Genomic DNA, 15,231 nt, shown 5'->3' with positions numbered 1-15,231 from the left:
AGCAATGAAAATAGTGTTTTATAATCTAAAATCACTGATCTTAGATCTCTTTCATAATCTGCATGGAATTTTTAGTTCTGCTGCTTGACTTTGATAAATATTTAAACAGCTGCACTACTTAATTTAGAATGCATATTATATATATAGGTAATTTAGTATATGTATGGTAAAAGCATTTTATTACCTACTCTGTATTGTTAAGTTACCCATTCTGGGATTCCAACATCAAAACACTTTTAGGAACTGAAATTAAGGCTTTTAGCCTCAGAACTACCTTCTGAGATGAACAATACATTCCAGGACTGTCCCTTCAGTAATATAAAAATGTGTTTGCTATATCCAGAAGAAAGGGGGAAATAGAGCTTTTCATTTTCGGGAAGAGACACCCAAACAGATTTGCAGAACTTCTTTTGTATTTTATCTGTACTTCCAAAACAGATGTTCCTTAAGGCCAAAGCACTTAAGTTGATTCTGTAAACTATTCAAGTTTATCTCCTCACTCACCATCTAATTTGGTGGAGAAAAAAAAGGGGAAATTTTAAAAGCTGAGTTCTGACTCCTTCATTTACACTTGCAGAAGCCTAAATCTCAAAAGTTCTTACTCAGCTTCTGCCAGAGGAAAAATGTAGCTCTTTGGGGAAGGGGGTGCCAGAGGGCAGAAAGAGAGAAAAGCAAAAAAAAAAAATTATATTAGTATTTGCAAGATTGATGAATTCACACTACTTTGTCATAGCACTGAAATGGTAAGGAAATCAGGGATTTCAGCCTTGATAGCAAATGTGACCTATTACAAACAAAGAATGAGACCATATGCTTACATATGGTCACTTTTCCACTCATAAATGCACCAGATTAACCTGCAGCTTCTTCCAGAATTAAGACAAACAAGTACATGATTCCTGCAGCTGGCATCTGCAACATCCATACAGACTTTTCAAAGTCACTTATATATAGCAATCAGCTTGTCAGCCTACACAGGCATAAGTATTAGTGGCTCTCTAGGCAATACTAGCAGCAAGGATCACAAACAGCTTAGCATACAAGGCATATTTGTGTTCCCAGGGCTATGTTAATAAAGCATTCTAGCAATTCTAAGTATTAGAACAGTTGACCCTAGTTCACTTTGAACTTGAAAGGGTTTCTAATTCCTCCTACTGCAGTGGTTTTACTATTTGGTCTATGGAAGACCCTGTCATAATATAACTGAATTTGGATGAAACACACAGATACTAAAGTTAGAAGATAATCCTTTTAGTGCACAACACAACAACTTCTTACCTTGCTAGACCATTTCCGGGCTTCATCATGCAACTGTCTGGCAGCCATCATCATGGGCTGGTTAATTGCTTCTCCTGCTTTCTGCTCTGGGAACTCTTCATCCTTTTCTTCAGGTGGTGGCGGTCTGGGCGGGGGAACCTCACCTTCTGGAAGTGGTGGTTTGGGAGGAGCAAGCTCATCAGTCAGCTAAGGAAGGCAAAAATCTTATTCAGTGCAAGGTAACACTAAAGTAAAACAGATTGAGTAAAGGATGGTGTCATGGCAAGACAGGATTGTACGGACTCAAACCTTTTTCCAGTTTTTCAAGTGCATCCTGTTAAAGAAAATACCATGTGTTAATCTTTTCTTTTGAATGTTGGATTGGTATTTTTTAGACTTGAGGCTACTTGTACACATGGCTGGCCTCACAATACCTTTTATTTCTAAGGAATAAAAATATACTTGAGTAATTTCAGTGTGTAATCCACACATCAGTGACAACCATGTATTTTACTACAAACTATGCTGCACTTACATGAAGGTGCTCAAGGTCAGGAGGAGGAGGGGGAAAATCTGGTTCCTGAGGCTGGAAGGCTTCTCTGACTTTGGCCACAGCTCCCAGAATTCTGTATCCAGAATCCAAGAAACTCTTCTGCAAACCTGAACAAAAAACCCAGTACCAGTTTAATAGTGTTTGGTAATATTCAGAACACTACCCCCCCAAAAATACTTCTATAATGTGCTTTGCCAAGTACACTTATATGTGTGTTTAAAAATTACCCAGTTGTTTACAGTGGACTCGCTCATTTGAAGTGTTAGTGTCATATGCAACATGCATAAAATAAAGCAGGCTGAGTAATAGTCACTATCAACAGCCAAAGTAATTCCTGAACAACTTTTAGAATCAAAGAAATTATGTTAAATTTTCTTATAGAAAGTAGTACTACTTAAAACTAGTAACAAGTACTTCTAATTAAGATTATGAAATCACATATCAAACTAAAATGATGAATTCTTTTTCTCTTGAATATGCCAAAGGCCTTTGACTGCATTTGAAAAGAGCAGGATTTAGCAGTTAGTGGTGTGACCTTGATTTCATCATTCTGTGAGATTTAAGTGTATACAATATTTGCATAAAAGAGGATACACAGCTGTACAAGAAAAAATGAGCACTAGTTCACGTCATCTTCAGTCAGTAAAAAGTACATCTTAAATTAGCTGACTGAATCCTTACCAGGATCAGAAATGTTTCCTGCCACAGCTTTAGCATCCATTACCATCGGTGATATAGTTTTGCTTAGCTCATCAGAGGCTGCTTTAACAGCCTCCCGAAATTTAGGGTCTTCTGAGTTTTCCACCTCCCGCTTTGCCACCAGCAGGATGCGGTTTGCTCGTCTTGCAATGCTGGTGGCACCGGCTACCAGCATCTGAGGCTGCATGTTGGCCATTGCAACTTTACATTTATCAAGATCTTTCTTAATAGCCTCTTCTGATGCATCCAGCAGAGATTTAGTGTCAATGGCTTCATCCACCAACCCTGAAATAAAAGTTAAACGTATCAGTATTCTAGTTTCACCTGTGGAAAGGGATATTTGGTATTCTATAGACAGTTCACAACCAGAAAAGTAAGTATTTTAAAATTGGGGTCTGGGGAAGAGCAGGAGAGGGCATGGAAATTAGACTGAATGTACTACTGCAGTTATTCTTCTGGTTATGTGGTACCCCTGTCACAGCAGCCATAGTGAAGCTTGCTAATCACATCCTGAGCTCTTACTCATCTACCATGGAACATTGTTTCAGTCAGGAAATGGTTTATACAGCATATGCAGCAGAGATTCCTTCCTGCCACCAAATTTCTTTAAGCACATTCAGTACTTTTTGTACCTCTCTCATTCATTCAAAAGGAAATATCCCTCTGCTGTGCTTTTACATAGGGGTGATGAATAGTGACAAAGCAGTAAGATTTACAATACCCACAATTTAATCATTGGGATGGAGAAGGAGGTAGTATACAGTCAGGTGTTTAGTAGATCAGTGCAAAGGATCTGCACTTGGGAAGGACTGAAACATTTCAGTGTCTCAGCAAGATTCAGTAGATCAGTAGCTTTGTTTTATTCACTGCATTCATCAAGTTGTAACAACATTTTAAACATGTTTTCTTACCCTCACTTATCTGTCCTATTTCATACAGAAAAAACCTCAAGTTGTCACAGTAATATACTGCTAGAAGAGCAATTACAATAAAAAGTAATGGTATTCTGGTTTTCCTACAAGAGAACTAAAGGGCTATTTGCTCCCCTCAGCTCAGTATTAACACATCAGAAGCCAGCTACTTTGCATATGCTGTAACATATACATATTCCTCAAGTCAGAGACCATGTTCCCACTTCTCTTATTTTTAATCAGTCATTACTCTTATGCATGTTTCATCAATCCAAACAGAATGGAGAAAAATCTACACAAGCTAGTTAGCCACAGGTAGGATCTTCAACAAAAATTCCTACTTTACCTGTCATTTTTTCTACATTATCAATCCATTGGTTTTTCATGGTCTCAAAATGTTCATAAGCAGCTTGATTTCCAGGATTTCTCAGGAGGATACGAGCAGCTGATACTACCTGGCAACGAAAAACGTTTTTAATTATCAGTATATATCAACATCACACATATTCTTGAATATGCATTTGGTTTTTCAAGACTGGATGTGTAGCTCCTCATTTGAAATACTAGTTCATTAATTCTAGTGCAACGTCCAGCTGCTTGAAGATCTACGATACTTCTGGAATTTGTTGGCACAAATACTTTTTTCTGGAACTTCAGTTACATACTAATATATCTTACAAACAACTCTTGAAAGCATTAAAAAGTACAATATTTATTACACTACCAAAATTTTAGGTGGAAGTGGGTGCTAGAGCATTTTTTTTCCACTTACATATTTCACTAAGCCTCAAAATCATTTTAAGTCTAAGTCATAGACACTTTTGTTGAGAAGTTGAAGAGTAAGACATGTAATTTCATCATTTCGTTCTACTTGGTATCATATATATAAATATTTTCCATTCCCCTTTTAAGAGTGTCAGCGCTATGTTCCTTGCTGGTATTAACATCAAGAGGAGAAGCATAAGGAAAATTCCCCAGAAGTCATCCCCAGCCCTTTTAACAGCCCTTCCAGCCCAAGGAAGCCAACCTGTGGGGTAAGTTCCCTTGCTGATTTCACTGTTGCCTGAATGCCCTCCACAGTAGTTTTATTTGCAGTTCCAACTGCAGCTGCTTTTTCTGCTGTAGCTCCCAGTTTAGCAGCATGGTTTTCAAAGTTTGCTGCTCTTTCATCAAACACCTAGTTGTCAGAAGAGAAAACACATTAAAAAAAAGCCCAAACCTTCCTAACAGAATGCACAATTTCTTCAAAGTGTCAGAGACATCTTCATAACATCCACATTTCATTCATTCTGAGAGGATGCAAGAGGACACAAAAGCTTTGAAGGTGTTTGATTTTTTTTATATCTCTGCATTACTGGACTTGCTTCTTTACTAACTCAGTTGGGCAACTAAGGATACATATATATTTTATAGCTTTGAGGTATTAAGTTCATTCATTCCTGATGACAACTGCTGCAACAAATACTGTGTTAAAACTATTTTAGCTCCTAGAGATTAATCTTCAAACCCATAATCCAAAAGTAACTATATTTTAAAGATAAATAAGGGAGTTTACCCTAAAAATTGAAGTTTCACCTCCTTTCACAGTCCTTTCAAGGAACAGAATACTTCGACAAAAAGCCATCCTGTCATAAAGCTGAATTCTCCAAGGCCTTGGGAATAATTTTAATCATGTTTAAAACAAACTAGACAAACAGAGCTGCCACACACAGAGTTTTAGATACTTCACGTGCAGCCAGTAGCTTTGAAGTACAGGAAACAATATCCAGGAAGAGAAGAAGTTGAATCTGTTGATAAATCCTGGCATGAATTTGACTATTGTAATCAGCTTATGTAATGCTGAGATATAAAACCCACTAACTAATGCGTCAGCAGTTTTTGCACAAGAATTTTCAGCCAGCTGAAGGCAATGTGATACCAACATTACAAGGATCTTTGCCATTTACTGAAGTCAGGGACAACAGAGTTTCCAGGGATATACAATTCACAGTCTCCAAGACTCCAGAGAGCGATTTGCATAGTAATCATTATGCTGTCAGAATTAGTAAACATGTAACAGAAACCTGAGGAAAAAATACCAATTCTTTTTTCAGAACACTGGTTTATTTTTCAAAATACCAATTCAGGTAAAATTAAACACTAAGTGAAGCTTCCCATGGGAAGGAAAAGACCACCTGGGTATACTTGCCTCGTCTCTGTTGGGAGCATCAGAGGGAGCAGTGGCTGCGACCGCTAACAGTTTAATAGGAGTTGTGGTGTCACTAAAGACATCAGAAACTTCCTGGGTCATTGCCTCTTGCATCCGTGTTTTAAGATCCTTAAAATACAGGAAAATTACTGGCAAATGATACAGGGGTATAAAGTTTGTAGGGATTCAAATTCCATAAAACCTCCTCTTGTTAAAAAAAGCCCATTCCAAGAGCAGACATTAAGATAAAATAACCTTAAAATCATGATTAATTACCTTTTACATAATTTGAAATACACGAAGCTTACATACTACTCCTGGAAGCAGCATTAGAAGCTATGAATAGCATCATTTGAGATCTTGCCCCTCAAATTTGCAATGCTAGTACACTATTTTCTTTTAAAAGAGACTTCCATTTTCCTACTAAACCGTTCATTTGGAATTAACCCCTAAGCATGATAACAAGGTCTTTGTAGAAAGTTTGGTTGAAACATCTCAGCTAACCCAACAGGTTTTTTGGAGCACTTTCCTTTTTATTGATGCCTCACACACACAAGCGCTTGGTCAGAGGAGCGCAAGTGCTTCAGTGTATCGTGTGCTTGCCTGCACGAGAGCAGACTTGTACCTTCAGTGAGTCCTGAAGCTGAGCAGCAATTGCCCTGGCCTGAGGAGACTCCCCCTCCCCTCTGGCAGCGAGGTCAGCGAGCTGAGCAGCCAGCTGGTCCACACGGTCACACTTGGCAAGCAGGTCTTGCCGGTACGGGCCCATCATGACGTTGGCTAAACGGCGACCTTCCGCAACCAGACCCCGGATCGCTGCCTGCCCTGCAGGGGAACAAGTCATCTTGCATCAGCATGCAGGGGAACAAAAGACTGAGGGTACAAATCAGATGCACCATGAAGTACTGACACATACATGTACACATCAGAATTCTTGGGGTTTTTACAACACCTTTCTAGGTGGTGGAAAAGATCTTCTGCAGTTTATCATTGAGTAATTGCAGATCAAACCCACAGAGGAATTCAACTCTCTCCAGTTTCTTTTTGCTTAATTCAGCAACTCTGGCTAGAAATGCATCCTTTTTAACTAAAGTGGTCTGACAGAAGTTAACCATGACAGCTGTCAGGTATTTCTACATAACTAATCTGTTAACTCCAATAGAAAGCACTTGCAAATTCCAAGTACTGCAATTCACCCCCAAATCATCAGAAGATGAGTACCAGAAGCAAGAGGAAAAGCCACGTAGAAACCATAAATAAAAGAAGCAGAATGCCCCCTCCTAGAATTCCAGAAACCATGGGTAAGAAGTGTCAAGTATCCGGGATTGGAGGGGATGGAGGGGGTAGGGAACACCTTACAAAGGCTCTGCAGTGAACTGAAAGTTTTTCTGTAATGGAAAAAAAAAAATATCATTTTTTTTCATTTTCACTTAATTTTCATTTAAGTGAATGAAGGTGATTCCCTTCATTCACTTAAAGACACTTCCTGCTCTTTCATAGGAATGTAATTCTCTGCTCTTTCAATAACACAACAGCAGTATTCTTTTAAAAGAACTCATCATATATTAAGTCCCTCAGAGATCTACAGAAGAATAATTTTAAGCTAATGCAATCCAACTTTGTGATCAAGCTCAAAATTACTTAGGAAGTTGTCACTGTACCAAACTATCCAAGAATCACTCAGCACTGCCACCATCATTTTAGAAAACTTACTAGTGTAGCTAAGTTTGGTGCTGTTGGAATGTCCCAAGATGTTTTCTAATTACTCTTTTGCTAGGTCAAGTGCAGCCAAGCAAGTATGCTTCACACACCAGTTTACTATTTCAGTACATCTTGCCTAGTTTGTATGTGCCAATTATTACTACTTCAGCCATCATTTAGCTTGGGTAATTCAGAATAGGAGTGCAAGTCAATATTTGTAACAGCCAACACTAGTCAAGTAGCTGACATGTTTATAAAACAAAATACACATTATGCCTCTATTTTATTTCAGAGTTTAGCTTTTGTTGAAGCACTGCCCTGGGTTACCAGCAAACCCACGGGATTATTTGTAACATAGTCCCTACTACTGCAGAGAACACTGAAGGATTCTACCGTTATTATAGCACTGAAAATATTAGGCCAAATTCTACCAGAAGTGCTGTCCAGACTGAAAAGAGAACATATCTGATTTATATTCTTAATATACCTTAATATATCCTGCCAAGTGCCAGTGCAAGTGAAAGACATTTAAATGAAAAAAAGCGTACAACGACCTCATGTTACAACTAGAATTTTCTTTATTGAACTACAAACATTAAAGTTATGGGACATGCCACATCTTGCATCTCTACACACATTTTTGTCACACGTATTACTCCAGCATTTGATTAAACTGACTGCTGAGAAACTTCAATTCTTCAGCAAGCCCCCAGTATGTATGCAAGCCTCATGATTTATTAGGTCATTAGAGACTTCCAAGAGGATTTAAGTTACCTTTGTTTCTTTTCAACTAAAAATAACAAAAATTAAGTTTAGGTTTTGTGGATTTTTTTGAGCCGACCACCTGACAGGTTATTATATTCAAGAGAAAGATCAAAATTAGGAAGGTTTTCAGCCACTGTCAAAACATCTTAGGAGACCTATCTACCACCTTCTCGTTCATCTCATTCTGTATGCAATCGGCTCATCAGCAAGCGCAAAACACGGAACCCCACTATTCTGTTTAAAATGTTTCCTTTAAATTTAGACTTCATGAGTGTCCAAGCTATCAACATCATTGTTTGATCTTTAGTTCAAGGATCTGTCATTGGTTATTCACACAACAAAAGTTATCTGGACAGATGGGGAGAAGCGTGAGAATGAGGTATTAAAGGTTTGCAGTTATACCACTTCTTATAACGTGTGCTTCCAGTCAGTCATCGGGATCAGCTGAACTGTTGTGGAAAAAACTACTCAATCCAGTTTTCAAGCTTCATGTATCTACTTGCAATAACATCAGGAGAAGATAAACAAGACATTTCTGAAATGGTTTACAATAAGCTCTCAGTACAGCAACTCCTGAACCACACTGATAGCATACTTGGATTATCAGATCCCCTTTCTCTTTAATTCGTAGCATTCTCCTCAGATAACCCAAGAAGTGATATTTTTAGGTCAGGTTTATGAATGTTTTTCTCTTCTCTGAAGGACTTAATTACTCAATTTGCTGAAGTAGGTATAAATTCAAATTCAAGACACTCTATTTGCATAATAAAAGCAAGGAGCAGGCTGTCTTTGTGCGCTGTACAGCCAAAGTTCTCCTATTCTTTAGGAATGAATAGGAAAGTTCTTTCCAGAACACAAAGGGAATCACAGGCCAGCTTGATTCTATAATTTCTCAGCCAGGAGTTGGCTATAAATCTCCAAGTCTCCACATCAGTGAAGAGTCAATGCATCCTCAGCATCTCAGGAGCAGTTGTTTCCACCACAAAAATTACTAACAATTAATTGTGAAACTGGGGGGGAAGAACACATGGAAACACTTACCTACTCCCCGATCAGCAACTGTAGGATTGTCTATCCACCTCTGAGCTTGTTCAATCTTGCCCTCCAAATGGACAGCTGCTTTAACTGGCCTAGTATTTGCCACAGCCCTGTTTGTTTTGGACTGTAAATTCTGAAGTGATGTAGCTATTTGCTTAGCCAGTGCACGGGCCTCAGGAGAGTCACCTTTCCCACTAAACATTTAAAAAAAAAATATATAGTCCTATAAAGATCATTTATAGATAGTCTCAAATTCAGCAGGAAGACACAATGAAAGTTACTTCAACTTTTTAAATAAGGTTAAATTTGACACTTGAGTTGAGACTCTGAGGAGCAATTGCCTGCTGTGGTACCTGGGTATTACATATGTTCAACACAGCACCAAGGTGGGGAAAGCCATAGTACTGTCCTTGCTAAAACTGGTGTATGACTTGATTTCCCACATCCATGGCTGTCTTATGAGCAGATTCTGAGCCATACAGATTACAAGCAGGAAAGTAAGTAGCCCCAGGCCGAAGGTTATACATGAACTTGACAAGAGGTAGCACATTAAGACCTGCAGCACCTAAAGCTCAAGAAAAACTCAAACTATCTAACTAATGAAGCAAGAAAAATATGTATCTCCATATTCCCACTGGCCTTAGATGAAGACCACAGTTCATACAATAACCATTTCTCCTCTTCCAGTCTCAAGCAACCTCTTTTATGCAGTTTGCAGTTACAGCTTAGAACACTGATGGAAGTGGTAGATATTCCACTTTGACATTTAGTAAACCGCTTTGCAAAAAACAGTGATGACATCTGCCTGTATAAACAAACTTAAATTTCCCATTACCTCGTTGTTTTGACAGTACAAATGAGCTCACTTTTGGCTTCAGTTTGCTTGTCAAATATTCCATAGGCAGTAGAAAGAAAATATTTCTAGGTAATTGTAATGGTAACATCTTCAGTTAATCTTTTTTTTCTTTTAAATAAGCTAGTGCAAGCTAGGTTTTTTCTTTTATTTTAATCATCATTAATCCAATTAATCATCAATATTCTGATCTTGCCCAGCATTGTGAACGGAAAATGATAGTAAATCAAATAAATGAATGGTGATAAAACTAATACGTACTGTCGTCGCAGATCTGACAACTTGGCTGTCAAAGCAGAGATTTCCCCCAAGGAACGAAGGATATCATCTCTTTCTTTAGGCTCCTCACATAGTTCTGCAACTTTCCTGGCTTCAGCCATAATTCCCCGGATATGTTCTTCTCCTTCACTGCCCCCGTTAGGATCTGCAAGCCAATTCTTAATACAAAGAAGTCGTGTACAGGTGAAGACAAACAATAATATTATTTCTATAGATGCTTTAAAAAACCCACCAAATATCAATTTGGCTTTCAAAATTGTATTTAAGAGAAAATACTTCTCAAAAGCAATTTCTGTTTATTAGATACCATGAAGTCACTCTATGGTCTGATAGCTTTCCTGTTTTGAAAAAGATGTCAAACAAGACAAGATCTACCCAAAGACTTTACATTCACTCTTTCCCCTCAACAATATTTTCAGAAGTAAAATTTATCTTGTGCTTTTAGAGACTGATAATCTGGCTTTCAGAAAAAAAAGAAAACAGATCCTCCTGAGCCCACTGGGGCACACTTTATAGAGCTCTTCCTAAAGTGTTCCATTAGCATTTCATTTGATAAATATGTAATATTAATGTATCTTTATATATTGATAATTATATACACATATACACATTTAGATAAGGTATATATAACATGTTCATTTAATCACCATCACAGTTATCACTGGGCAACCGACTGACCATTGAGGGGTATTAAGTTACAAAAATAAAGGATCAATTAAAAGAAAATGCAGTTTCATTAACCTTTTTTCACTTTTGTCAAAAGTATTAAGTTCTAAATCCTAGATTCCACTCTCGAAACAGAACCCGAAGGGCTCTAGTTATATCCATCAGTCTGTGCAGCCTGAAACTCCTCTACTCTTTTCTTTAATAAGATTAGTTCATATGCAAATTTAGGGTGTTCCATCATGTTAATTTATTAATTTTTAGTAACGCCAAAAAAGTTACCAGAAAAGGTCATGAACTGTAGCAAAACTCACAGCACGCTGTTAATTACTGAATTTAAGATTGTTCATTGTTAAAACAAGTACCCCTTCTATGTTATTCCGGTCAAGATTTGTTTTGGAAGCAACTACAGTGGTGCAGAATAACATCTGTAACAGCAGTAACGTCATCACGTTCTGAAGTATTTATTAAAGCACTGGTGGTACCTGAGCAGCATCAATCTTCTTAGCAATTGCCTGCTTCGAGTTCGTCATGGCCTCCAGCTTGCGGGCTGCATTCTCCACTTTTGCAGTGAGCAAGTCCAGACCTTGGGCCACCTGCTGTGCTTTCTGCATAGCCATGGGTGTGCCACCCTGTCCTCTGCCCAAGACAAAAAGAGCACCACAGATTCAGCTCAGGACTGAAAAAAACCTCTTTTCTAGTGAAGAGGCAACAAAAACTGCTTATGAGCACTCACAGCTATTATTGCCAGATATACAGTATTTAATCAGATTTTTCCCCCCCAAAGAAAGCAAAAAATTACAGAGGAATAACATGACAACAAGAGGAGATAAAAACTAAGTTTATTTTCCCTATTTCAGAATGTGACATTTAGCATCCTCAGAAGAACAAACAGTTTTTAAGTATCACAAAGTAAGGCCATTTATGGATACAGTTGCATTCAAGTACACCAGACAAAGCCTCTTATCTTCTCATTTATAGACTTGCAAAGGGTCAGAATCTGCAGGAGTTATGTCTCCCCACACCTAAGTGAGGACAGCAAGTCAGTAAGTGAAAATAAAATATCTTAGCTGCCTCAATCATGTTGACAAAGTAGATTAAAGGTTACAGGCTATTGGTAAGAGATCTTAAAATGCTGAGAAGGATACTAGCAAGACAAATTTACAGGGCTGTAGAAAACAATTTACAGCACTAGCGCTGTTTGTTCAAATGCTTAGGAGTTAGAAGCTGGATAGAAAGATTATTTAGATCCATATGCCTGAGTATGTTTGCTGCACTCTTCCAAAATCAGCTGACTACTGAAAAGCTTTGTTAACATGTGAACTTAATCAAACTCCTAACTTTTAAAAGACTACAGTAAGTGGAAGCATGACAAGCTATTGAGATGTTGAGGTGTATTTACAGAGTCAGGCCAGAGTTTCAAAATACCTTTCTTTATACCTTATTTTTCACTGGCTGAGTTGAAGCTATTTACATATTAAACCAGTATATAAACTAAATCATTTTTTAGTAAATCTAAGTCCTATCTCTTCCTTTGCCTCCAAAAATTGTACACCATACAAAGCTGACACCAGCCACTGCTTTGGAAGAGGAATAAGAGTTTTGCCTATTTTCTAACACTGTGCAAAAACTGATTCAAAGCAGATCTTAAATTCTCTCAGGGCAATCAACTGAGAATCCAAGAGAAGATAAACTAAAACCAGCTTCTTACCCACTGCCACTACTACAGCTAATATACATCACTTCAATGACAATCTAACCTGTATTTCTGAATTTTGGCCTTTTTAGCCTTTATATAGCAAACTAACAACTCTTCCTGAAAACTATTTCAAGCTTGTGTACGTATCATTGCAACACTTCAGAGCTGAGCAGTCTATGGATTTAAAGTGATAGCAGGGAATACTTCTTCTTGAAGTGACTCAAAACACAGCTCTCCAAATAATTTGCATTTGCTCACTTCCTGCACTTCACTGGGGCCTTAAACCTTTTTTTTAATTATTTTTTAAATTTTATTTTAAATAAAACACTCCTGACTTCTGTTGCTTTTTCAAACAGTTCAGAAGATTCATTAACATTAAGGAGAAACATTATACCAATTTACTATCACCTGTATCCTTAATGGATCACAATGAATAGCTTTCTGGGGTTTCTGGGTGTGGTATTTTTGCAGGGTGGGGAGCAGCGTTACAACAAAATAAAGAAACCAATTTTAAAGCACTCTAGCTTAACAATTTACTACATTGATAAGCAGCTGAAAAATTCCTTATACTCAAAGGAAACACCTAAAGACTAGAATATTCAAGTATCTTACAGTAATTGGGGTATATCCTCTTTGGAGGACAGACTTCACAGTAGAGTTTAAAACTTCATTTCTGCCTAATTTGGAGGAAGGTTATGGGTTTGACATTAAGCAAACTCTGAATTATCTACCTGAGCAATTCTGATCATCATGTTATATAATGAACATTTCCCTTACTAAAACATACTATTCAGAAAAGACCGAAGTAAAAAAAAGGCAAAATACAGATTAGGAAGTGACACAACTGCAAGTTCAGAAAAAACATTTTAACAGCACTGGAAAACTGTCCATTCAAAGTACTAGATTCACCTAGCTCGGAGGTCAGCCAGCTGGTCAGTCATCTGTCCCAGAGTTTTGCATGTTCCCAGAATCTCTCTGCGTTCTTTGCCTGCACACAGTTCTCCTGCTTTTCCAGCTTCATCAAGGATCTGCCTTATTGCTTGCTCCCCAGCATCCCCTAAGACACAGAGTCAGTCAGTAGGACAAACAAGCCATTCCCTGACATGTACGAGTAAACTACTGGAGTCATCATGTCCCAACACATTTAACTGCATCGGGTTCAGCTGGGAAAACACATTCATTGAAAAGCCATGAGACAGACACCAAAACCCAACAATTCACATCCAACTTTTACAACTCTATTATTTTGGCTTTGATTTCAGAGGAAGTAATTCTGATAAGGTCTTTCCAAGTCCAAATGGAAAGGCCTCTATCTAGTTTTTTTTACTTTAAAGATACATACAAAGGCAAACCACTTATATAAGTAAAGATAATTGCAATTGGAGTATTTATGGCAGATTTTCATGTTAAAAATTTTACATCAAGACTGAAAGAAAAACATGTAAAGAGATTCTGTTAGACAAATCTGAAGTTAGACAAATTTGAAAATAAAAAGGAGGGATTTTAAACATTACCAAAGACTGCAATTAAGTACTGTTCAATAAAGGAATAAATATAGGCTCCTTCAGAATGATCCACTACGTACAGGTTAACAGTGCTTAAAGACAATTTTGCCTTAAACAACAGAAATATTAAGATCTTTAAAAATGAAAATACTTTATGCTGTTATTTTTTTTTTAATATTACCTGGAGGTGCATTTGGATCTCTCAGCCAACCTTTTGCCTGATTCATCTTCGAATCTATCAAGGCTAACGCTCTTTTCATGGCTTCAGTGTCCTTTACAAAAAAGAAACCACCAAAATGAAGCTCAAAAAAACCCCAAATGCACAAATAATCAACACAACCAAAGCAGACAAAGATTCTATAAAGCAGAGTCTACTTACAGAAACACATTCGTATAAGCAGCTCAAAAACCACTTTCAAACTAGCAGGTCATAATCACTTCTTTCCCATTAGGACAGACATTTTCATTTCACTCAAAATGCAGAAAATAAGCATGCAATTTTAGTGACTTTTCTATTCCTTCATTTATTAGTGTTTTAATTTCTAAAACTGGAGCTCTAATAAGCACACATCTTGGAGTTAGTTCCCTTTTTTCCTTACTGTACATCAGGGCACATAGAAAAGTTATATAATTATAGTAAACCTTTCAGAAATGAAAATTTGGCAGTGAATTTTACTACTTACTTCAGTGTAAGAGGCTGCACATTTGCATTTTTCACCTGCTCTGTTGCTTTAAGTCAAACAATTGCTGTTTGCAAAAAAATAGATTACCAGCTAATTCCTCAAATTCTCAGATATGGAGTTTAATGCCTTCAGAGAGAAACACATGTATTTACATGTGGTTGTTTTAAACTCTGAACTTTCTGAGAGAAGCATCAAAGCTGCTGCTTCTTTCACTATTCTGCCACTATTATCCAACACCTGACTCCAGGAGATAAAACCACCCAGTTCTGATTTCTCCACTACTCTGTTTATTATTTGTGTGCTACCTCTCCACTAGAGGCCACAAGTTTTCCATCCTACACAAATGGAAGGACAGTGAAAACAGAAACAAGTACGTTAAGTAAAAAGTTGGAAAAAAGCCAAAATAGCTTTTTACCACATATGTCATTGAAATAATT

The 15,231-nt window shown here is 37.5% G+C and overlaps 1 protein-coding gene across 3 annotated transcripts in view; it reads right to left on the bottom strand.

Annotated features, from left to right (window-relative positions):
* The window catches only part of VCL (vinculin), a 58,723-nt gene that overhangs the window by 8,340 nt on the left and 35,152 nt on the right, over positions 1 to 15,231 (bottom strand). For all 3 annotated transcript variants that reach the window (XM_027739881.2, XM_027739878.2, XM_039379220.1), the window contains exons 7-18: positions 14,293 to 14,383; positions 13,516 to 13,663; positions 11,393 to 11,546; positions 10,227 to 10,402; positions 9,116 to 9,306; positions 6,234 to 6,433; positions 5,609 to 5,737; positions 4,448 to 4,597; positions 3,767 to 3,875; positions 2,492 to 2,794; positions 1,793 to 1,917; positions 1,279 to 1,464 (exon numbers count right to left, since the gene is read on the bottom strand). In XM_027739881.2, coding sequence (XP_027595682.1) covers positions 1,279 to 1,464; positions 1,793 to 1,917; positions 2,492 to 2,794; positions 3,767 to 3,875; positions 4,448 to 4,597; positions 5,609 to 5,737; positions 6,234 to 6,433; positions 9,116 to 9,306; positions 10,227 to 10,402; positions 11,393 to 11,546; positions 13,516 to 13,663; positions 14,293 to 14,383 — 1,962 coding nt within the window. The remainder of the gene's footprint in view (positions 1 to 1,278; positions 1,465 to 1,792; positions 1,918 to 2,491; positions 2,795 to 3,766; positions 3,876 to 4,447; positions 4,598 to 5,608; positions 5,738 to 6,233; positions 6,434 to 9,115; positions 9,307 to 10,226; positions 10,403 to 11,392; positions 11,547 to 13,515; positions 13,664 to 14,292; positions 14,384 to 15,231) is intronic.

The sequence above is a fragment of the Pipra filicauda genome, unplaced genomic scaffold (genome assembly GCF_003945595.2).
Source record: "Pipra filicauda isolate LSUMZ 115617 unplaced genomic scaffold, ASM394559v2 scaffold15_size4787011_pilon, whole genome shotgun sequence".
In the NCBI taxonomy this organism is placed as follows: domain Eukaryota; kingdom Metazoa; phylum Chordata; class Aves; order Passeriformes; family Pipridae; genus Pipra; species Pipra filicauda.
The sequence above is the reverse complement of the archived record's forward strand: the minus strand, read 5'-3'. Positions and strand labels throughout refer to the sequence as shown.